The sequence below is a fragment of the Haemorhous mexicanus genome, chromosome 5, assembly GCF_027477595.1.
Source record: "Haemorhous mexicanus isolate bHaeMex1 chromosome 5, bHaeMex1.pri, whole genome shotgun sequence".
Taxonomy (NCBI): domain Eukaryota; kingdom Metazoa; phylum Chordata; class Aves; order Passeriformes; family Fringillidae; genus Haemorhous; species Haemorhous mexicanus.
The window spans coordinates 10,323,639-10,348,664 of record NC_082345.1 but is presented as its reverse complement, the minus strand read 5'-3'; the positions used below and the strand labels follow the sequence as shown (position 1 = coordinate 10,348,664).

At 38.3% G+C, this 25,026-nt stretch overlaps 1 protein-coding gene across 2 annotated transcripts in view; it reads left to right on the top strand.

The window, feature by feature from the left end:
• The window catches only part of DRAM1 (DNA damage regulated autophagy modulator 1), a 39,510-nt gene that overhangs the window by 5,752 nt on the left and 8,732 nt on the right, over positions 1–25,026 (top strand). The window contains exons 2-7 of one of the 2 annotated variants that reach the window (XM_059845851.1): positions 507–574; positions 1,756–1,898; positions 3,679–3,856; positions 4,890–4,948; positions 6,247–6,339; positions 7,660–8,963. In XM_059845851.1, the coding sequence (XP_059701834.1) occupies positions 507–574; positions 1,756–1,898; positions 3,679–3,856; positions 4,890–4,948; positions 6,247–6,339; positions 7,660–7,704 (586 nt within the window). In that variant the 3' untranslated portion in view covers positions 7,705–8,963. Of the gene's footprint in view, positions 1–506; positions 575–1,755; positions 1,899–3,678; positions 3,857–4,889; positions 4,949–6,246; positions 6,340–7,659; positions 8,964–25,026 lie in introns of those variants that run through there. The other variant, XM_059845852.1, reaches the window with a different exon arrangement.

The window sequence follows — 25,026 nt, the reverse complement described above, 5'->3', positions numbered from 1 at the left end:
CACCTTGGAGATAGGGTACTCTTAAACTGTATCTACATTAGTAAATTAAACAGTTCCTAGGAACATTCCTGGGCATGGAACACAATTTCTCTCATAGGGTTAAGTCCTTTTAAAGAAATTAAACCAAATTCTCTCACATCTTAAGATATTGACTGCCATTAGGTACATTTTACTCTACCACAGTGTTAATTCAACAGATAAAAGAAACATTAACTCTGAAAAGTCATTTATGTAATCATGCCATTCATGAGGAAAGTACAGGTCTGTCACATCTTTGCATATTGCATACAAAAAAAGAAGAAATACAGTTCAAAGAGTATGTTCTTAAAATATGCTTCCTTTTTGAAAAGAGGGATTCTCTACTACAAATGGTGCAGCAGAAGATGAATTGCCTTACACACACAGCAGCAGCTCACACAAGTTATATTTCTCATGGGATTTCAGTTGTCTCATTTATGTTTCACAGGTCTCAATTAACTTTCAATTTGTCTCTCTTCCTGCTTTAGCGACACTGGAACTAAACCTCCGGAGAGTGGTGTCTTTGGTTTTATGAGTAATATTTCAGCACTTCTAGGTAGGTATAAGGTATTTGGGTTGACCAGAATGAAGAAATGAGAATTAGTGAAAAATGTCTGCTTTAATTACAGAAATGTATTCAGTATTCTGCAGAAAAAACTTCTCCACAGTCAAATGGCAGTATCAGGTAGATGTAAGTAATACCTGGAGAGTTGGGTCCTTAGGAGCAGTCAGTGCAGGCTCAGAGGCACTTGTGTTTCTTCAGAGCACCTCATCAGTGCAAAGTAGTCAGCACACTGGAAATAAAAGTGGGGCAAAGATGGCATAATTACTCTGCAAAAACTCTGCTGTAGGGAAACTTTAGGCTCTAAGATGCTGCAGTAAAGGGAAGAACCGTGTTGAAGCAACACCTGGTTTTCTCCACAATGTGCCTACTTCTCTACAAAATAACTGATGTGAATCAGGAAGTTTGGCATTTTCTATTATCTTTTAGAGGATGGAGGATCAAGAGCTGTGTATCTCTGGATGATGGCCCTAAGGCAAAGTAAATATATTTTACCTTTTATGAGAGCCTCACTCAGTCGCAATCTTGGAGTGCTTCATGTAACCTCACAGTGCCTGGGCAAAGTTACCTGATTTCTTTTTCCAACTGTAGATAAGCTGAAGCTGTGTTCTGGTTATGGAATTGTGGAATTCAGTCTAAGACTTATTATATCCTGAAGAACCATGATTTCCTAATTCAGTACAGGTGTTTGCCAGGAGTGAACTGCATATTAGGGCCAGACATGCAGTGACTCTACAAAAAGGAATTAATTCTTCAGACCATCCATCAGAAGGAGATGTAGTTCTGGCACAAGACTGCATCTCAGAGCAGAATAAGGCCTCCCACTTGCAGCTTATGGTCCTTATCTCCCTGTAACATCTGTTCCTAATGTGGAATGGCAATGCCTCTGTGCCCAAACACCCAGGAGAATGGGATTCAAATTAGTGCTTTTCTTGAACTGATGTGCATTTAGTTCTAGACAGCAATAATATGCAATTTTAAGACAAAGATAATGCTGAAGTTCCATCTGAAAGTTCATCTGAATTAACTTCTTCATTCCAGCAGAGTTAAAGATGGTGTTATTTATTGTATCATGTTTATAATTTTGTTCTGCATGTCATGCGTTACAGGAAAAGGTTGTTAAAATGTAATCATTATGTGATCATAGAACAAAACACTTTTTTTTTATTTTTCAGCTTCAATTACAATGTACATCAGATATTTATTAATAGAGAAGCAAAATGAATCATCTCACTTTGTTAGGTCTTCATGCAATATGTTTACATTATGTGTGGGACTGATGGGCTGCACTGGAATGGGCATAGTTGCAACTTTTCAGGTATGACCATAAATTTCATAACAAAAATGAAAATAAAATAAGATTGCTTTACCATTAAAAATTTCAACTAGATAACAGTGATTAACATTATCCCCATGTGGACCCTTGGAAAATGGGTAAGAATGCCTTTCTTGCTCTTGCCTTTTTTCAGCTGCTTTTCAGCTACAGACTTGTTTCCTCCCTATACTATAGAATTTTTGCTTGTGCAGTTATGCCATTAAGGAGCTTTCTGTGTCCTTGTCTTGTAACAGGTCTGTCCTATATGGATTTTTTTTCTGTAAATTTTTTTCTGTGAAAACTTGAATGTAAAAACTTTGCTATTTCAAGTTTAGTTTGCTTATAATCAGGTAGGGCAGAATAAGCCAGACTAACCAAAGCATCTGCATTTTTGGCTGAATGATGGCACACTCACCAGGAGAATTTTCTATAAAATGAACTAATCTTATCTGACAGATTAGAAAATTGAGCACAATATCAGCCTGTTAAACTTTTAAGCCTGTAGGAAATGGCATAACAACATGTTTTATCTTTTGATAGAGACATGTAGAACTACTGCTTACTTTGCCAGAAGTAAGTATCTCATTACAAACCAAAGTTCCCCCACTCAATGTCTGGAAGAAAATTCAATAGGGAGAAAAAATACTTAAACAAAAATATTCATTTCACCTTTTCTAGTGAGGAAGTGTATAATAAGGTAGATTCTGACACAAATATTAGGACAATTGAAAGCTTCAGCCTAGAATCAAGTTAAATTTAATTGGCAGGCGGCTGAAGATACTGCCTTAAAATCTGTGGAAACAGCTGCATTAATTCTTTTAAAGGATGGTCTACCTTGGAACATTTTGTTAAATACCATTGTGTTCATATAGTGACATGATGACATACTCAGAAATTGAAAATAAAGATTGTTGGGCCTTCAACTGCAGTACAATTTTACATGTAATGAAAATGGTATTTTCAGACAAAAAACCCATCTGCCTTAGGATGATAGCTTGCCCTTTTTAGCTTTGCATCTAGGCAGTGTGTGTGGATTGCAAACACCACAGGTACTGTAGTCTATTCTATTAATATTTTACTTTAAAATATCCCTGTTCTTATTGATAAGATTTATATGTGCCACAAAAAAAAATATTGGATGATGTCGGACTGAAATAGAAACCAAACTTGGCTTCAATATGGAAAAGACAAATAAGGAATGTGAAATAATTTGTGAGAGTCAGGGATGCAGAAGCTTTGATCCTAATGTTTCCAAAGGGATTCCTTGAGAGTTATAACACTGTTTCTTATCTAATCTCTGTTGTGTCTCATTGCCAGTCCATAAATTCTGTCCTCACTCAAGTTCTATTTCCTCTGCTTTGACCCTGCTTTCCATGTTAAGTGCAGTTCATAGAAAGGGTTCTGAGCATAATAAGGATCTAATCTAGCTAAGCATCTGATCTAGCAGATTTTCAATCATCCTTAATTGCCTAAGAAGCTGGAAATGGTGGCTTGCAAGCCTTCAATCTTTTCACTGTATATGTACAACTAGTGAACAGTACATTTTGATCCCTATTTGACAATAGAATAACTGAAACATGGAGAGGATGTGAGATTTGCTCAAGGTCAGGTGATGTTTCAAGTCAGGAGATCAAAGCAAAGCTGCAATTAGAAATTATTCTCTTAGTATTCAGCCTAGTTCCTCTAATCAGTATGAGAGATGCAGAAAATTTACATTCATGTGCACTACCTGCTAGTTTCTTCAGGTAACAGCAGCTAACCATTGTGCTGATTCCCTTTCCAGGAGCTGGCTGTTCCCAGTGTCCATGACATAGGAGCTTTGGTGGCCTTTGGCTCGGGTGTTGTATACATCACACTTCAGTCTATAATCTCCTACAAGTCGTGCCCACGATGGAACACTTACTTTGTGTGTCACATAAGGATGGCCATATCTGTCATATCATGCATTGCTTTCATTCCCAGTATCCTTTAAGGTGTATCCCATGTTTTTCCCTTTATGTGTTAATGGTTTTCCTTTTAAGTTAAATCATTGCTGATAAAAAATAAAAATGAGGTCACACTCTTTACTTAGGGCTCTCTAATGTGTATAATACAGCATGTTGAGACACCATCAACAGGATAAAGATGAGTTTTGGGAGCTTCTAAAAAGCTTTCTCTCTTATTTCAGTGGTATATTTAAAAACAATGTCCCAGTGTTTTTCACAGAATTATTCTCTGGTGAAGCTAGAGCAGCTTTCCAACTTCCTTCACTTGAAGGAGAGTAGGGAGGAAGGTTTGAAAAAGTGAGCCACTGCTTCTACAATGAACCAAACACACAGAACCTAAAAACAGGTGGCATAGAAGCCTAAGCAGATGATTTTGATCATGCTACTTGGTTCTTCACCTCAGTAGTCACCTCTCTTAAAGCCACCCTGCACAACTTCCTGGCTTTTCTTTTGGCATGCTATAATTAGTCATCTCACTGATTTTATTTGCCTTGGGTAATCTGCCAGTGTTGAAAAGTGATTGCAGCAGCTCATCACATGAGCCAGCCAGCTACAGCCTGCTTTTGGTTCCAGCAGCTGTGGAAGGGCTTTGGAAGAGGGACTCAGTCCCAAAAGGAAGTTGTACAAACAGATCAAGGCACTTATTGTGCATCACTGGAAACCAACATTGTTCCACTTCCAGCAGTACAGGACTCTGCTTCCATAGTTCTTGATCACAAATGGCACCTATGTTTGGAGTGTCTCCCTTGCTGTCTATACATTGAAAAAACCTACAGAAACCTTCATTTGTGCAGAAATGTGTTTTGATTGCTTTTACCACCTGCCTTGTAATAAAATGTTTCATTTACTTGTATTCTTAATACATTGATTTGATGTTTTGGCTGTTCAGGGTCTCCTGTGCTACAGAAGGGGAAGATGGTCTGTGGGTTTTTTTTTTTTTTTTTGTAAGCAGACATTTTCATTTTCACTCACTGATATTGTATAGTTTCCTTTACACTGTCTTTCCCAGTGATTGTGTTTGCTTCAAAAATTTCCATGACAAAAATTGATTGGACTCCAGGTGAAAAGGTAAATCTTACTAGGTAGCCAACTTACCTTGTGTGATATTATTTGGGGAATGCTGTTATATTTGTCTTAAAGCACTACAGACATGTCAGAGACTTCAAATAGCACATTATCATGAACAGATCTGTGCAATGCTGGTTTCCAGTCACTTCTTCATTAGAAAGATGTCTGCGGTGTGGGTAAGAAAATTTGTCATGGGTGATCAATCTTGAAAGAGTTACACTTTCATTTTGACCAAGAATTTGAGAGTTTCCCATAGAAAAAGACTACAAAAAATCTGGTAATTACTTATTCTACTTCCTTTTATAGTCAATTTTCTTGAAAATGAACTTTTCACATGAAACAAAAAGTGGATCAATTTAATTCTGTAGTTTTTGAGTTTTTTTACAAAATTGGTTTTCTCAGCTTTTTTATCTTTCTTTATTAAATAGTCTTTGATACTGTCATAAATATTTGGAACCTGATCTAAAACATCCTGAAGTTAATTTTAAGTATTTGAATTGATTTCAGTGTTTCCAGAATGACAACTAGGAAAACTAATTTTTCTTTTTGGGCAAATTTTGCTAAAAGGAGGTATTAAAAAAAAAAAAGGTTAAATAATTCAGAGAGTATATCCTACTTGAAGGGCTTAATAAGAGCACACTTGGCAGATGTACCACAACAAAACAGTGGCAAGGCAGCTGTGAGATAAATCTTTGGAAATCTGACAATCTTAGTAATATCTTTGGGGGTTTTGTGGGTTTTTATGTGATGCAAAGATGAAAAAATGGTTTTACTGAAACAGATGGCATATTTGGTGATGGCATGTTAAGAAACACTTTGCATTCTGTGTCATGTGACATAGGTTTTCAATGACAGTCCTAAAAACAAAAGTCTTGTCAGGAACTGTCATTGAGGGTAGCCCTCCATTTCAAAATATGGTAAATAAGGGTTTGCTCAGAATTACTGAGCTCAGTGGCTCTGAGTGAAAGCTTGGAACATGGGCACATCAGCAATCTTAACATAACAACTGAGTGTTTTCAGGTTTTTTTTACATTCAACCTTTGTTTTGATGCTGTGCTAATTGTATTTTTCTTCTACTGCCTTTGATGGTACCGCACAAGACTTAATGTAGCACATGCACCTTGATAAATTTATTCACCCTTTTGTAAAAACAAAATGTGAATTGACTTTTATACAACAGGGATGACAAGTCATAAATCTTATTTGTGGAATTTACAGAAGGAAATGTCTATATCATTTCACCCATATTTTATTTAGCTGTTTAATCTGAAAATGTGTTTTATATCTCATTCCATCAGGATTATACTTACCATTTTATGAGTGCAATCTGTGAATGGACAGTGGCCTTTGGTTTCATCTTCTTCTTTTTAACATTCATTAGAGATTTTCAGGTTGGTATCTACATATTTTAGCAGTGACTAAGTGCTATGAATTATATAACAATGCAATAGAAAATTACCATTCTTTACCTAGATAGATGCATCACAGCTATACAGAAACAAACGTTATCAGGCACAGAACTGATTTCTGTCCACATAATGAATATTCTCCCCCTCGATTATAATACATTAAATTCAGTTTTATAGTTCAATGTGTCTGTTCTTGAAAATCAAGACCAGTCAATTATTTACCACTCTTTTTGTAGAAAGAGGCCCTCTAAAGGTGACATAATAGCAAAATAAATGATGCAGCTAAAACTTAATTTCTTTCTGCCCTAAGGATTTTATATAATAATCCAAAGCATTTCAATCATTGATGTTTTACACCTTTTGCTATATGTTTCCTCAAATATGAATATGAAATATTCAGAATATGAAATAATTTTTGGAAAAATAGTGACACAAAAGCCTTCTGGTTTGGGAAGCTGGATTCTGAGTTAGCATATATTTTGCTAACCAATAGCAAACATTTCCATGTCTATTTAGTTTTGACTTAGTACTAAATAGAACATGGCTATAGGGCTTTTCCTTAATTAAAAACAAAAATTAAAAATTATTAAAATAAAATAAGCAAGGTTCAGCAGAAAAAAACACTTCTTTCAGAAAAAAAAAAAAATCCAAATTACACAACACATGATCTTATAAAGGTTTATAATTTCCTTCTTCTGATAGAATTATTGAAGAACCATTGCAAAATGTCTGTATCATTTAATCCATGATTTTTTGGGGGAGGAATTTATTGCCAGTCCATCACTCTCTGATATCTGTGTATATGATGGCATCTCTTTCATCAAAGGTCAGACTCTTCCCTTGGAGAAAGAGATTTTCAGGACAATGCAGTAATTCTCAGAATATTTATCAACAATCCTTAGTTAACAATTCTGCTTCAGATACATAAAAACTTCTACTAAATATAAATATTATGAAAATAAGAGAAAGTGATGAAATTAAACAAAATGGAATTGTGGCCATTTTAAATTACAGGCTATGAAATAGCATGGATCCAATGTTAGTGTTTGACAATAACAGAAAGATTTTTTAGATTTTAGTCTTCTTGCCATAACCAATGCTCAGAGAAAACTGAATAATTAATTCAGTAAAAAAGTCCTGCCACAGTCAAAAAAAAAAAAAAAGATTTTTTTCTAATTTCCCCCAGTATTTATTTCACTTTAACACTTTTTTCTTTTGTTTTGTTTCATCTCCTTGTACTTTATATCATAGAACTGTAAAATTAAATTATCTTAAGCTGATCTTGCTTTATTTTTCTCTTAGAGATTTTCTGTAAGGATATCAACAGAAATACATGAAGAATCCTGATAATGCAAGAACAATATTTTATCTCTATGGATATTCTAATTTTCTTTTTCTTAGGAAAAATGGCAGAGGCACAAGGATTGATGAGGTTGTACTAAGAACCCATGCCATTTACTCTGCACCAGCAACCACAAAAAGATTTTAAAAACTCAGAGCAAAGTTCCTCCTGCCTTTTTGCAATATTTTGTAGTTTTTATATGGTTTGGTATATTAAAAATACTGTAATAAAAGCAATATCTAGAAGCACCATAAAATCAGTCAAGGACTTGATCTCCTCAGCTCTTCCATTTTGAACATATCTGTACTTTTTAATTTGCTGTAGTGTGATCAGTAGCATTAGCATTTAAACTTGAGGAAGCACATTTTGCAAAGAGGGAAGTGTAAAGGCAATGGAAATCACTGGGACTGAATTCCTACTCTGTTAAGTTGCAAGGGCTGGAGAAGATGGTGAGAGCAAGAGTGGGCATCTTTGTTTGAAGAAATTTTAGTAGATGGCAACACTATGCTACATATTTCTGATACTGGGCACTGCAATGCAAATGCAAATCCTAAGAGAAATTTAAACTATATTGCTTGAAAAATGTTTTCTAATCATCACTGCAGTACATGTTGTAAAAATTCACCCCTTTTTCCCTTTTGTGCACTGATGGCCACAGGAAACAAAATAGGGAAGTGGGAATAGAAAGTAAATTTACATTTAGCATGATGTAATAAAGAGAACTCTTACTGCTATTTTGTTAATATAAAGCAGAATTTTCCAGCCTGTGTTTTAATCTACAATGGAGTGAAGAAGGTCTCAAAGTATTGGGAATGAATGGAAGATAAGAAGAGGCAGTAGTTTTCAGGTACTTAGAAGTAAATGTATTAGTATTATATACATAAAACTGAATTAAAAAAACAAACCTGGAGAGCATCTGTAATGAAGATATTTGCTGCTATAGACTTCCTTCTTTAATGAAAGACTTGGAAAAGAGCTAATTGAGAAGTCAGATGTTACAAGTATTTGCAGGTGAAAGGTTCTCTCGTGGGCTGGTTCACCACCTCCATTCAGTGCATTAATCACTTGGTTGTGAATTACATTCTCTGAAAATGACATTTTCCACACTATATCACAGTTTATGCAGAAATATTGATGATTTTCAGTTGCTAATATCCACTAACTAATGTGTGTTTGGAGAGTGATGTCTTAAAATTAGTCATCTGCTAATATTTCTTTTAATGTGTATTTTAAACTATTAAATTCAGCTGTTTCACAACTTAAAGAGTTGATGTTTTGTTTATAAGTTCTTCCAGATAAAAACAGTAAAGGTGTTTGTTCTTCACTGGAAGATTTGCTTTCCATAGTATTCAGGTTATCTTGCAAAGGTTTATAGCTACAACCGAGTTAAAAATCAAATCTAGTACTGACTAAAGGAAGGACCTTGTCTTGCTGATTTAGTATCCTGTAAGGGACACACATTCCTTCAAGTGAAGATCATAAAGGAAACGTGTATCAACCACAAAAAGTGACATCATGTTATTTTCAAGGCTCTGTTAAGACCATATTTCCTAGTGCATTGTGTATTGATTCTTTTATTACTTTTTATTCTTAGCTTTCATAAAGTATAAGAAGCAATTTGAAATTGAGAAGTTATTTGAAATGATAGCCAACCTTTACAGTGTTTACAATATCCTAAAGGGAAGAAAAAAAATTTCAGAGAAAGTGGCTGAATCAAGATCACCTTAGTCCCTGAAGTCAAGAGGTAAATTCAAGTACTGAATTAAATCCTTCCCATTTTCCTGAGCTTTATTGTGATACATTTTAATATGAGTTATATTCATGACCGAAAGAATGCACCAATAGTACACCTTTTATTAAATCTGTTAGGCCTAAGACCTCAACTTGCATTGACATGCAGATAGAGGCAATGTATTATTATTTTTTTATTTGTGCAGCGAACAACTGTTGAAAACACTTTGATTATTCTCTGGTTCCAAGCAGATTTTCAATCAACAGCTTAACTATTTTTTTCAGCTGAAATGTGGGTTGACAAGTTGCAAGCAATTGCCAAAATAATATTCTAGCAAGATATAATTTAGCTATGTCTGACTCTTGTTAAATACTGCCCTTTAATTTTTACAGGCAAGTGATCTCAAGAGGTTAGCACAGATAATGTCACAGCACATTTCTGTTGCTTTGCTATGGGTCCTTTTTTTCTATATTTTCATATTTCTTAGCAACAAGAAATAGCTTTTTTTTTTTGTTGGAAGCTAAGCTAGAAATATTTTCATCATCTACTCTGCATGATGTTCTCTATTTGTCAGCCCATCAAGAGTGATTGAGAAATTCCTTTTGCATAAACTCCAGTAAATCACATGATACTTGCTGTTATTTTTAGTGGTTGTGCTAAATCATTCTGCTGCTTCCAGAAGTGCAAAAGCTGATTTTTCTAGGTTGTGCAGCTTGATCTCCTGATCAAATACCACTGTTGTGGTCTCTGTCACAGTTCCAGATCATGTAAGGACGAAACTCTGCCAACTCAAAATACCTAAAAGCCCCTTTGTCTTAGGACACTGTTACTTGCTCTGCTTTGCCTTCCAGTGTGCACTAAGCTAGTGATGACCTTATCACTGGCTTTTCTCATAAGGCAAACTAAACTTTAATTTCTGGCCTGCTCAGTTTGCACACTGCCTTACCTGTGACAGCAACATATGTTTGACAGTAGTACAATAACCTTGATGACAAGGCATCAAGGTTATTGTACTACTGTCAAGGCATATTGTACTACATCAAGGCATTTCTTGCTCTTAATACTGGTAGCAAATCTTCCAAGCAGATTAGAGGGATTGTGGCAACACGTCAGTGAATTTTGGACATTCCAGCATTGAATGTCAATGGACATTGAATTTTGTAAAGAGGTTCAAGAGCTTGGTGTTTTAAACTCCTCTGTAAATACAGTCTTAGTCTCAATATTGACCACATTTTCACAAGCCTTCAGGCTTTAGAGCACCTGTTTGAAGGCTGCAGAGGGTGTCAAGTTGGTTCCTAGTGGTTTACAATGTCCACTGGAAATATTGTCTCTGGAAGAGGCTGGAAGAGCTGTTCTCCTCCAAGAAACAGTGAAAGGCAGCATGGTGCATGTATTTTAAGAAGGGATAATGTTTGTTTCCTTGGAAGATGAGTTAATGTCCATTTATTGGGGAGAAATGTGGGCAAGCAGCAATAGGCTTTAATATAAAAATTCTCTGTAGCTTTGAGTAAAACCTGTCAGAGCTGGGTCTGTCTTTCACTGCATCTGTGTGTGTGCTAGTGCCCACACAGTCACACCTGCAGTACTGGCAGTGGTCAGAGTCCTGCATGTTGCTGCAATAGACAGAAATAAAAATACATGCTGTATTTTATAAACCACCACAGTGATTTAATGAGCTTTGGCTATATCTTGGATTGGTAATGTAATTCAGAAAGAGCGTTTCTCCCATCTTAAGGAGAAAATAGGCAAGTCCTACATGTGGTATCTGTATTTTTCCCTGCACACAATAGATGGCACTAGCAGCCCACATGATTTGGGTTTATTTCCCACATTCAGGCAAGCAAGTGCAGTAGTGTTGTAGGTAGCTTTAGCTGATTTTAATAGTCCTCTGGAGGCCCAGTTAAATGAGTTTTGTATTGTGCCTTTGTGGAAAACAAGTAAGATCTAAGTTTCTTTGTCATCCCTTCCTGCCTTCATCTAAGTAAATATGTTTTGCTGCTGCCAGGTGTAGTCTCATAGCAACTTCAAATTAATTGTTCTAAGTCAAAGGAGCCACTTGCTGCAGTTATCACTGGCACAGGCTGACATCCAGCTCTCATTACTACACCACTTCTCCTGGGAAGCTTTTCCTACCCTATCACAAAGAAGGTACATTTCACTCAGTTGCTTCAGGAGACTTCTGTCAGTTTGCAGTAGGGCTTTAGAAAACAATACAGACCTTGTTTTCATGAGACAACAATCTAGAAAGAACAATTTCAAAATTGCAGCCAGTCTGCACCCAGAAAAAAATGCCTGGTTGTAAAAAAAATTCAAAGGTAGCTGCTGTGTCTATTTAAAAATGCACTTTGCATGTAAAATGTCTTTTCTCCAGTTATTTCCTTGCCTAACAAAACAGTTAGCATTGTCTTCTATGAAGTGTAGCAATAATGCAGGCTTTCAAACATTATCTTACCTGGAATGATAACAAGTTTAGCATTCACAGTCTTAAATAAACTAAGCTGAGCAGCATGGATGCTTCTCTAGAAACTCCCACCATATGTTATATGGATTTTTAAAAAAATATATCTAGAAAGTACTCTGACAAAGTGAGTGATTCATTATTGATAGACATCTTTAACAAAGTAGAACTTTCTTACTCCACAAGCACTCTCCCAACACACACTCATAAAACTCATTATAGGTACTTTTCAAAGAAGATTTCTCTGATGAACATTTAGACTTCCATCTTGAGACCTGCAGGAACATTCTCTGCAGCTCTGCTTCTATTAGAGATACCAGCAGCTGATGGATCTCCATGCAAAGAGGTGTCTTTCCTTCCTCTCACACTGCATCAGGTGGCTGAAACATATTAGATGGTTTGCAGGGAGGTTTTTCTTTTGGTTTGAATCATTCAAGAGGATTTTTTGATAATAAAATAATTTGTGGGGTTTTTTCCCTTTAAAAAATTACAAATAGAACTTTGTGCTCATTTGAAATTTCAACGGGATTACACATAAAATCTTGTCTACTACTTAGAAAGGATTTTGACATAGGTCTTGCTCTTCAGGCAAAAATGTAATGTTCAGAAGTTCCAACAGATGAAATATCCCTCTTTTCTTATCTATTAGCCTTTTAGATCTATTTAGCCTTTGATGATACAAATTCAAGGAAAAGTGATCTTGACTTTAACCAACTAAAATAAAATTAAAAGACTTCTACTGACTTTAAATGTTAGTATTTCTTCCTCTGCTGAGCAAATGCATATGTTGTTCACAGAGCCTGGGGATGTTTCCTGGGTAGATTCTGGTGTCAGCAGAATAATCTCAGGGATGAATTTGGAAAACAGGTTATCTCCCTGTAAGCAGTTTGAAGGAGCCATCAAGCTCCAAGACTCTGCTTGTTCTGCCTCTGCTCCTTAAACCCAGCTTGTTTTTCTACTGACGAAACACAAATGGAGAGTTCAAAGTGAAGTATTTAGACCTGAGTTCTCAGAACCAATATCACAAGTACAACAGGATATAGTTTTGATTAAGCCGCCAGTGACATTTAATTTGAAATTCAGTGCAACTATGTGAAGATGGCACTGTGACAAGATCTGAGACATCCCCAACTAGCTGTAAGTGTCAGAAGCAACTGAGGAAGCAGGATCCAAGCTTCAGCAAGCACTTGTTTTCTCAGGATTGTGGAAGCTTTCCACTGGCTTGGCTTCCTCTGGGTTTTGGGGGCACGGAGATGGCGCCATTTCTCATTTCTCCCTTTGTCCTCTGTCCTTCTGTGTTACCTAATACTCAATTCACACAAATTGTGTTGGCAAACAGCTCTCCCAGTATGTTAGTATTAGGATGTGGTTTCTGTGATTCTGTTCCAGAAATCATCTTTCTTCATGACAGTCAACAAATTAGCCTTACTTTCCTCCATTTTGTGGTCTCAATCTGGTGTCTGGGGAATTTGAACGTATGCAGGTAGTAAGTCATGGGTGCTCTCTGACCTGACTGCAGACCAAAATCAACTCTCAGCTGAGATCCTGCCTACAGCTGGCATGGCTGCTTAGCTTAAAAGTGTTTAAACCAAATATTTGGGGTAATTATAGTATTATAGCAGATTTGAAAGGGTGATTGCCAGTGCTGTCAAAGGGTGAAGCTGACATTTTTTCAGTACCCCTCCTTGCCAAGCAGCTTTAAAATTTGAAGGTTATTATTGTATTAGCATAGTTCTTTAGTCTTGAACTGAATTTAAAACATGCTTACTGTTTAGGATAGGCAATACAAAATCCTGATCGCTACTTTCCTGGAATTTCAACCAAAAGGAATGGTACAACATTATATAATCATGTTTTTTAAAAATCAACTTGCAGTTTTACATGGCATCTTGTGTCTGCTCGTGGCAGCCAGAACTGAGCGTTGCCATTGAAAACAGAGAGTCATGGCAGTATATTCACTCCAAAAATACCTTCTGGTTGCAAAAATATTTAACAATGTTAAGACTAAAAAAGAGTGAGAGGAAACTAAAGAAAGACAGGATTGGAAACTGTTCATTGCACTGTCAGATAAAAATTCACCGTGGAAAAATGCACAAACAGACAAACAAAAAACAATCTCTGGAGTAAAAATGCAATCCAGCAGATGACTGAGTCTTCTTGAGTGGGGTTGAAGGATGAAAGGGGGTCGACCCTCAAACCACCCAGTTGAATTCAGTGAGCAGAAAGCACTGGGCATCAGGCATTCAGCTCGGGACTGGGGACAGATAAGTCTCTCATGGATTTCTAGGAAGAGCAGAAACTGCCTTTGCGCGTAACTCTTTTGGAAAAGAGGTTTAGGAAAAACCAGAAGTCTCAGAAACCAAAATCCTCTCAATACCGTGGATGGGTTATTGAAACTATCCCATAAATCACAGTAGCAGTTAGGCAGCAAGGCAAAATGGGAATTAATGATTCTTTTCCTTCAAGGGCAGCTGGAGATGGGTCTTCATCTGGATTGTGTAACCATGCTGCAGAAGCAGCAGTTCCTGTGTGTGTGGGGCAGTTTTGTCAGTTACTCTCAAGGCACACAGACTCAGAAACAGGGCAAAAGTTTGGAAGCTGAGAGAAAGGGTAAGAAAGAGAGGAGTCCCTGCATAAGGAAAAAGGGGAAGGAAAAGGCAGGATTTTGTCTCAAAGTCTGTGGAACATGACACTTATCTTTGGCCTCAGTGGAAATAAAGGAACACAGAGAGACCTCCTTAGTCTTAACATTGTTAAATATTACTCCGTAAAGAATTACATTAAATGACATCAAATTACAAAGAGGAATCAGGAAGCACTTTTCTGCCATTTTCTGGACACTAAGGATCAATACTTTGATAGGTTTCTTGGGAGGCAAGTTATACTGAAACCACAGTCCCAGGACCTGGAGAAGAGGCTCCTGCTCACAGACTGCAACAGGAGGAGTTCCCTTTTCTGTGGATTTTCAGTGTAGAATTTGGAATAGCAGGAGGTTGCTCTTAATTGCAAAGGTCCCCACATAGCTTCTGGTGGGAAGACACCAGATTGTTTGGCAGTCCCACAGGGAACACAGGGGAGATTTTTGCCAGCAAAATCACAGACTAGAAGAGGAACAGAGTTTCTGTAATGAAACAGTGAGGGGTAAGCTACACAAGATGGTTGTGGTTATTTGCTTTTGTCCCCAGTGCCATGTAGAAGACTCTAAATAGGGTGTCACTGTGGGTGCAAGGAGGGTTTGCTTGAGTGAGATGGGTTCTCCATTCCCAGCAGCTAAGTGATGGCTGAAATACATCTCAAAGAAGCATGGAAAGACTGAAACCTAAATGAGGAGCCCCATGCTTGTCACTGAGATTAAAAAAAAAAAAGAAAACCAGTTTGGAAATTGGAAACTGGAAATACAACAGATGCAGATTTTCAAACCTCTGGTCAGTCTAATGGACAGGTACTGGTCTGGGGACACATAAAGGGAAGAGGACTAGGCTGATGCAACTGGAAGAGCCTCAAGCTAAATGATCACCACCAAATTAAGTAATGAAGTCTTAAAACATCTGTTGATGATCAGGACAGAGATTTCAGCAGAAAAGGGTGAAGATGGCTCTTCTTACCAGTGTTTATACTGGCCTGCATTAGGATCAATCAAATGTGCAGTGATACTTCACCCAACCAAGCCTATAGATTTAATGCTCATCTATGAATATTCCACACAGGAGACTGTTCTGTTGGTCTACTGCTAAACCACTGTTTAACAGAAAATATTGCTTATCTCAACCCACTCCCTAGCATATGTTTGTTGCTGCCCTTATAATTTCTTTTTGGGTTGTTGTGAATTTTCAGTATCATTTTCTTTAAACAAGAGAACACATTATTCAGAAAGTGCCAAACAACATCTTTATAATGATTATGAAATCTCCTACAGAGCGTTTTCTGTTAATTTTCATTGTGTTTTGAAGAAAATTCTTTTGAAGGCTTTTATAGGCTCTTGTCCAACATATCTGGGGAGTCTGTTTTTCAACATCTAGTTTTACTCTTTAACATTTATTTATGGCCACTTCAGTGCCTTTAACTTCCTAGGATTGTAAAATATTTTTTTAACCACCTTACTGACCTTAGATTTGCACAAATTTGGACAAAGGCCAGCTGATTCACTAGTAATTAAGGTATTACTTCGTTTACTGCTGGTGTTCTGCTTTGCAATGCTGTGTGTGAAGAGGCACACAGAGCTGGCTTTGTTTGGGCTGCCTACAGATACTCTTTGTGCAGGGTACAGGCAGGAAGCTATAGAGGCTGAAGTTCACAGCAGAGATTGCAAACAGGACATGAATTCCAGTGCAAGTTCCTTTCAGAAACTTAGTCATTTTTGTCACCTTTTTCCTCACTGTTTTTTTTTTTTCTTTTTACTTTGTTTTCATACCTGCTTATTTTTAAAGAATTCCAGTTGGTGTCATCTTTTTCCCCACCCCCTTAGCTGTGAGTGCTCATTAGGGCTGTAATGTAAGATTTAGAACAAACTGGAATGATTTAGGCTTCTGGTACTTCCTGGCTGCTTATAAAAGTCAAAGTAGCTGGGAACTGCTTCTATTAGTATTTACAGTGCTGGGAGCAACTGTTTTTATAATGGATCCTCTTAAACTTGAAATATAAATGGAAGTGTCTATTCCCTTGAGATCATGTCCTGTCTGCTGCTGCTTTTTATTCTACATACTATTAATTCTTCTGCTGGTGCAGTAAAAACTGGTTCTCCTTTGCCTTTTAACTCTGCCTATAACACACTGCTTTGTACACAGCTCACTATTTCTTCACATCTACTTCTACAAAGGGCCAGTGCTGTTTCAAATAGGGCAGGAATGGTTAAGCCCATCATTCTACTGCCCAGGTATCTTCAAGACAGTGTGTCCTTCTGCAGGTCATAGTGCAGCTGACATCTGGCATTCACATAGAAAGAGATGATTCTTTGGGTGAAATGTTCTCAAGCAGTAAATACTTTAAGGTAGATGGAAATTGGAAGAATATGAGGGGTGTCCTGCTAAGTAGGACATCTGTCTGTAGGATATTCTGAAAGAAGGCCCTAAGAAAGAAAATTATGAAGTGAGAAACTGTTTGTGCAAAGGATAAATTTTTCAAAAATTAGGTACTGTTATTAGTTCTGAATTAGCTCCTCTGATGTTACATCAAGCCTTATTAGCCTTCTTTTAGCAAAAAACTGAGGCTGTTGCTTAACTTTCTGGAACAAGACATGAATTCCTGAATTCCATTGTTTTTCAGAGGCTGTGGTTTGATTCCCAGAACCAAAATGAATCTGATTCTTGAGCTGGCATATACCCTTAAAGCATTCCTAGATCAGGGTTCTGAAAAGAGAGGCTTTGGTTTCAAAACCTCTTCCACATTAATGGGTTCCTTATGCATGATAATGGTGCAGCTATGAGAGATGGAGAACCAGAGTGAGCAGTTGCCCTTTTCGTGTTTGTTGGAGGGGAAGGAGTAGACACTGGGGGTCATGGGGGAGGAAACTTGGCCTAAGGAGGAAAACAAAATCTTCTAACCATGTTACATGGCATCTACCACATTAAGAAGGTTGTTTACAAGAAGACTCCTTCAACAACATCAAAATCTTGTGGAATCTTCCCATGCTGCTTGAATTTAAATCACATTCTGTTCCTGTCATGCTCATCTGCTCAATGCCTTCGAGGGAAATTTGCAGAAAAAGCCCTATTGCTTACTGGTTTTGGTTGACAGCATCTTGTGAGGCAGGTAATCAGTGGTTACCAACAGTACTTCTATCTACTGAGGGCTGGAGTACTCAGTGCACTCTTGTTACTGAGCTGGGCTGTGTCATTTCTGTTTTCTCTTCATCAGCACCTGTCAAGCAGTTGAATGCATCAAGAAAAATTTGGCTCCAGTTGTACAAATTTATATGGGCTTATCATTGCCCCTACATGTGTTTGAATGACTGGCCATGAGTTCTGTACTTGGCTGTGAAACACAAATAAACATGAACTTCTCCTGGAAAGAATAAACTACCTGTACTATACAATGACATAACAGTAAGGGTATCACAGAGATCAGCTTGTTTGGCACCATGTTCCTGAGCTATTCACCCTGACACACTGGGTTAATTAGCAAATTACAACTGGCACTTCATTTATCATTGTATCCAACCTCTTATCTAGAAATGGTGCTCCATGTACAGCAAGACCAATGACAAATATTCATGTATTCATTCAGCAAGAAGACCCAGAGCCAAAGTCAAAAAATGTTTTGTGTCCATTTACACTCTGCCAAAAACTACTGGCTTCCCTAAAGAGCTTGCTGATACCTTCATGGTAACAGTGTGGAAATGCCCAGCAAAGCTGGCAGGCCAAGGGTTTAGCATTCATAAGGCTGCAGGTGTGTAAGTCTGGGACAGATCTCTCTGTCACTCCAGCCTGCACACGTGACTCCTTATTTGACTTGGCTGTTGGAGCAGTGCCAAAACACATATCTTACCTCATGGGTGCCTAACAGAACCATGTAAATATGTGCTGGACCATGTATCCAGATTCAACAGTAAGGACTCCTGGATGGAAAATTTCAAAGCTATTCTTTTTGTGACTGATACTGCTCCATCAGATGTAATCTAATTAGTAGAAGCTTGTCTTGGTTTCATGAAATGAAATCTCCAAATGGCTCTTTTCTCCCTTTATAATTTTTTTTTTTAAAAAATCAGTCCTGTGTTTAAAATTATACTGGATGGAGGCAGAAAACTAGAGAACAGAGCCATAATCCAGTGTATGTCAGCCTTGATGGCATACCCAAACTCCACAGACCAACACTGTGATTTTATTAGATTGGGAAAATTCTTTTATCTGCTGGGATGAAAACTTCCAAGTTCCTGTCTTCTGAAGCTATTTGGGGCAGCAAGTCTTCAATATTCTTGCAGAAGAAGCCCTGGAAGGCTGCTAAGCAGGTGGGCTTCAAATCTTGCATTTTTTTAGGGGGCATCCTGAAAAGTAGAGCTGCCTTTTTCCTTTACCCAGCACTTAAGCTCTCTTGCAGTCTCAGAACAGGGTCATGAGGCACAGGTATCCTGGGCTTTTTGAGGAACAAGTGACATCAATCTGGGCAGAAAAGTCCATTAATTCTGAGTGAATACAACTAAACCCAAGAATTTTTCTGGAGACAGGCCAGCCAAATGAAGAAAATCAAACTATAAACTCTGTGAACTTTGTATGATGCTGAGATTTTTTTATTTATAACAAAATGGAGAAAAAAGAGGCAAGATCACCTATCTGGTAACATGAACTTCAAAGTGCAAAATAAATATAAAGCTAAGAATCAGTCAAGCCCAGGAATCCAAAACAAAGTTTGTTCAAAACGTGAGCAGAGGCACAGCTGTCACAATGCTGACTTAGCATTTTTCAGGTTTCAAAGAAAAGTCAAGCCCATCAATATTTCCATATCCAAGCAAATCCATACCTAGTCTTAGCTGCAGACACTGCTCTCATTCACCAGAGAAAAACACAGATTGTCAGTTGTCCTTAGAGATAACAAAACCCCAACAAAACCAAATCAACCAAACAACATGTGAATAATTGCACAGTGATATCATATTTCTACCTGCTAAATAGAAACCAAACTGGACTTAAAAGTTGTCATAATTTTAGTTAAGATTGGAAAAGTGATTCCCAAGGAAAGTTTGTGAACCACCAGTCATCACAGCAATCTTTATAAACACTGATAGTCCAGGCTCCTGACAAAATCTGCAGTTTGGCAATGATTCATTGCTTTATTTTTTAAATTATTACTGACTTGGAATATTTTTTTGTCTCAATTATTTTTTATAAGAACAAATTTTTTTTCTGCAGTCAGTTAAGTATTTCACTGAGTTTGATCCACAGCATGCACTTCAGGGATCACATTCTTTTGTCCTTGCTGCCTAATTGACTACTGCAAATTACCGGGAGGAAACTTCTAGAAATAAGACAGGTTTTTTCATAGGTGAGTAATGCTTTACCTGGAGAAAACAGGCTTTTTTTTGCACTGTGTATGTAATTTCTTTTAAAAATGGGTGAAAGTCTACAGAGTGTATTCCCAAAATGTTAATATGCTGGCAGATCAGCAAATACAAGAGTTGAGAAATGAGAATTTGAGCGATTCACTCCATTTAACTGGAAAGAGAATTTGCTCCCTGAGTCTGTTTGAAGATACAGGTCAGTGGGGTTATTTTCCACAGGCTTGCTGACACATGAAGGAGGACAGGTGTTTCCATGGCTGGCCAGGCTAACAGTGGCAGGAAGGATGGAACCACGCTACATTGACTTTATCTTAGCTCACCAAAACAAGGTTTCAGCTGCGGTTTTGAAGAAGCAGAAAACTTGAATGGCCAGTGGCAGCAGCAGCTAATGAGAAGCAGAGCAGAGAGCAGCCTGCTGTTAGATGGATGGAGGCAGGGAGGGATGGATGGATGGATGGATGGATGGATGGATGGATGGATGGATGGATGGATGGATGGATACATGGATGGATGGATACATGGATACATGGATATGTGGGGTTGTCTCCAGTGGAATCTCATAAAACTGTGGCTGGGACAGACACCTGTGGGCACCCAGCTGTCAGGAAGGTTCATGCCACTTGTAAAAGCTGAGCACAGGAAGGACGAAACCCCAAAAGAGGAGCCACTCTTGGGCACCATGAAAAAAAAGCCAGTCTTGCTCACTGCTGCCTTCATCATTACTTCAGTTCACCACTATGGCAGTCTTGGCATGGGAGGCTGTTACAGTGCAAGACTTGGCATTAATTCCCCTCTCAGCTCCCATTCTTGCCCCTTGTTGCTGTTTCCAGTGTCTTCCTGACAACACTTAGCTTAGTAAAGTAGCAGAACTGCTCTATAAATCTCAGGTACAGCTCTGCTGTCTGCAAGTTAGACCAAATGGCAGCTCAAAATCTGGCAATTCCTTGCAGCCTGCTTGCAGGAGGACTCCAACTTCTCCTGCCTTTGGTGGATTAAAATCAGTGGGAGGTAATTATTGTTATTTTTAGCAGAAGGCTAAAGTACAGGAACCATAAACTGGCTGGAAAAGTCTGAAATGTGGAAAATCTGAAATTATTCAAAGGCTTGTTTCCAGTCTCCAGTTATTGTCATAAAGCAGCAAAATCTGATTCTCTATCACTAAAGTTTCCTTACTGACTTGTCTGCCACATTTCTGCTGGCACCTCTCAGCACACGTGTCCTTGATCCAGCATTTGTATCTCTGATTCAAACAGTAACAAAGGAATGCAAGTATTTCAAATTTGAATTAGTTTGGATTGAATGTGAATTTTTTAATACTTTTGGACAGATTGCCCTCTAGAAGAAGCAACATAGAAACAAGGAGAAAAAAATAAAAAGAACACCCACCACCTTTTAAGTTCAGTTTTCTGCACTGAGGTGGTTGTCTATCTTCCATCCCACTCTCCCCAGCCACCCTGTGTATTCACTCTAGCATTTGTAGCACCACTTTGAGAGTAAGTTCCTTATGACTTTGCTTTGTGGAAAACTACATGCCAGCTTTAAACCTTCTACAGTAAGTTTTTATTTATGAGTCATTTGTACCAAAACCAGACGCTTTTGGAACTGAATGCTGCCCAGTTAGGACATTTAAAGAAAACAAAAATGAAAATTTAATATTATAACTTTTTAAAGTTCCTTATAAAGATCTGACAGCAGGAAAGCCCCTGCCTCACATGACATCTAGAATTTCATATTTTGTCATATACTCACCTAACTATATTAAAACTGCCAGACATGGTAATTTCTATTTAGGCAGCATATCTGCACTTCTGCAACAGCTCAGGCATTATTATTCTTGCTATTTTAAAACAGGTGATACCAAGAACATTTTTGGAGCAGTCACCCTTTGGCCACACATCCACACATGCTGGTGTAGGACAAAGGTCTGGTCAGCTGGAGCTCACACTTTCTGCTCTACCCTTGCTGCTGGGGACCTCAAAGAACTTTTATCCTGCTGGTCTGGGTTGCTCTCTCTCCTTCTCTCTTGCCATGATGGGTATATGACCAGAGCAAGAGATGGAAAGGATGAAAAAGTTCATACCTGCATCACACACTTTTTCCTCAAGCCTTTCTCCCCACATGACAAACCATCTTCTACGTAGATGAGAAAAAGAATGACCGCGAATATTGGCAGAACTTTGTCAGTCAGAAATGCCTTCCATGTGCAATCCAAGCCATCCTTTGGCAAGTACAAACCTTTTCTTTTACTGTAAGGGTGCTGGGGGGGGAAGTTAATAAGCAGATGTTGCAGATCTTAGGCTGGTGGTGTTAACAAAGGCTAGAAAGACTGGCAGCTTTTAAAATAGGGAAAATCACATTACATTAATGGCACAACACTTCCATCTCTGGCAGAGTTCTAGGCCAGGTTGGATGGGGCTCTCAGCAACCTGGTCTAGTGAAAGGTATCCCTGCCCACAGCAGGGCAGTGGAACTGGGTGATCTTAAAGATTCCTTGCAACACAAACCATTCTTTGATTCTATGATTTGCTATTTCCTATAAGCATGTTTTAAATACGAGACATGGGCTCTCTTGATCATTCAGTTCCTCTTTGGTAATAAGAAGCTTCTGGATTAAATGTGAATTATTCTAAAAAGCTACATATGTAGAACAAATATGAGTGTCTCTACTCCTATTTTTGAATTTAAGACAGGATTGGGATGAAAAAGAAACCCAAACCAACTCACAGTATAGCATAAAGAGAATAAAACACATAATATCTTCATGAAAGTGATATTAACACCTTTACACAAATATTTCTGACTGACCATAAAGATTTACTAAAGGGAATGTGACAAAAATACTCTAAAGGGAATATGACAAAAATAATTGCTTTAAAGTTTCATACATTTCAATTACACCTCCTTGCAAGTAGCTGTAAGTCTTTCAAACCCAGAAAACTGGTTAAAAAGTGGGGTTTTTCCAGAGCTTTTAATTAAATTTTTCCATCAAATCTTTGAAACTCACTGAACACAAAATAGCTGCGCAGACATAGATGAACATCTTCACAGTTGTGGAACTCAAGCTATTGCCCCCATAGTGCTCAGACAAATGATGCAGAGTCATGCTGACAGTCATTTTGATAGACTTCTTGTTTGTTTGTTGGTGTTTTGTTATAAGGGAAACACTAATTTCTCACATCTCTATGGTTCCACCTAACCAATTAGAGAAAACTTCCTACCATACAGGGCATATGTCACCACTTCTGTGTTTAATTAGTTGCTACTATCTCTTTTTCCTCATCAGGAATCCAAGTTACTAACCATGTCAGATGGAAAAGTACAAGTTTACTGACAGCTGCAACTGAGTTTTGCCTCTGAGGAAATGCAGTTCTAACACATTGCCTCAAATGCCTGCCTATATATTTGGAGATGGCCAAGATACACAATTTATACCATTCAGGCACTCTCCAGACATTCAAAGTGGAATAGAATTTTCTTTAATCCTAAATTTGCCCATTTTTCCACTTCACCAGCCAAAAAAATGTGTTTAGAGGATGCACTGTAGGTGCTTGTGGTAACTGGGTATATTTATCAGGGCATCAGATGTTGCACCTTTTTACTGCTCTGTCAGAAAAAATATTTCCTTTTATTACAACTGAAGCTTTCAGTTTTCTGTCAAGAAACCCCTCCAATATTCAGACAGCCTTTCAGGGTGTACTACTGGTGCCAGAAAATTAAGTTTTACCAGACCTTTTCCCAACATCTAGTTTATATGCATCACTGCCTATTTTTTATTAGGTGTTATTTGGTGTCTTTTCCACACTATCCCTCCTCACACAAGAAGAGTGAGTCAACCCTTTTCTCTCAGTCTCTGCTGCATATGCATATTACAGTTTCAAGCCAAAACTGGGCTTTGAGACCATTATGCATTTTTTCCCCTAAAAATGCAAGCTGGAAATTTTCAGTTTTAAAGCTACCTGTGCAACAGTATAATCTGAGATTCCTCTGCAAGTGCAGTGCCATTTGTGTTTTGATTTTGCAGATATGCTCTATATTCCCATCAGGAAGCTCCAATTTTGTTATCTTTCCTGGGTGGTGGTGCAGGGCAGCCATGACTTCCACGATTCTTGGACATGGCATTTTGATGCTTTTAACCTGAAGGGAGCTCAGCAGGAAATGTTGTACCAGAAATGGACAGGGAAATCCCTGCTGTGGGCTGCTGCACAGGTCCTGTCCCCCTCTCTCTCTTGCTGCTGTGGTGCCAGGCTGGGGGCTACCAGGGGCACCATTCCCACTGCACAAAGGGAAAAGTGGAGCTTACAAAGATTTTACTGAAGGTTGTCAAGTTCTGGTGGGGCTGGACCTCTCTGGGAGGAGAGATACAACTGAGGAGGCCAATCACCAGTCTTGAAATTCTTTAGGAAAACCCTCTGGTCTGATTTTCTAGCTTGGCTCCCTCCACACGACAAGCATGCTTGGTGGTCAATGTGCAGTGGCTTGGTGTTCTCTGGACTGGAATGTGAAGTGCAAAGTCAAGCTCACTCCAAACCTACCTCACCACTATGGATCTGGACTTTTGGCTCAACTTGGGCTCAGTGTCCAGACCTGCTCTCCTCCTGCATGGTCTGTGGGACTGTGCTGTGGTGCTGACCAGCTCTGCTCCTGCCTTGCCACCAGCCTCAGTTCCTGTCTTGCCCTCCCTCAGGGGAAGAGAACCTGCCCTTGGTGCTGCCTGGCAAGGGCTTTCCCTCTGATCTAAATGCGAGAACACTGAAACTTTCAAAAATTAGTATTTTAAAAATACAGGGGGAAAATTGATTTTCTTTTTTCCCCCTAACTTTCTCAAGAAAGAATTTTGAATCAGAAGTTTCAGAAACAAATCATCCCAAGGAGACCTGGTCTGGAATATTTCATCCCACTAATTAGAACATGGCAGATCTAAAAATTTGCATTAAGTGAGTCTGAAATTTTTATAAATACATTTCTGACCTTTTGCAGGAAATGGATGCAGGGGATGAGGAGAAGCATAGAAAGAGGGGACTAGGCAAGTCAGTGAGGCATCAAGAAGGAGCTGGAAGAAGCAAAAGGAGCAGGTCAGTCTTTCCTCTCCAGGGGCTCCAGTCATTCCTGGGAAAGAAAAAATAATTGAAAACTGAGTCAAGCTGCTG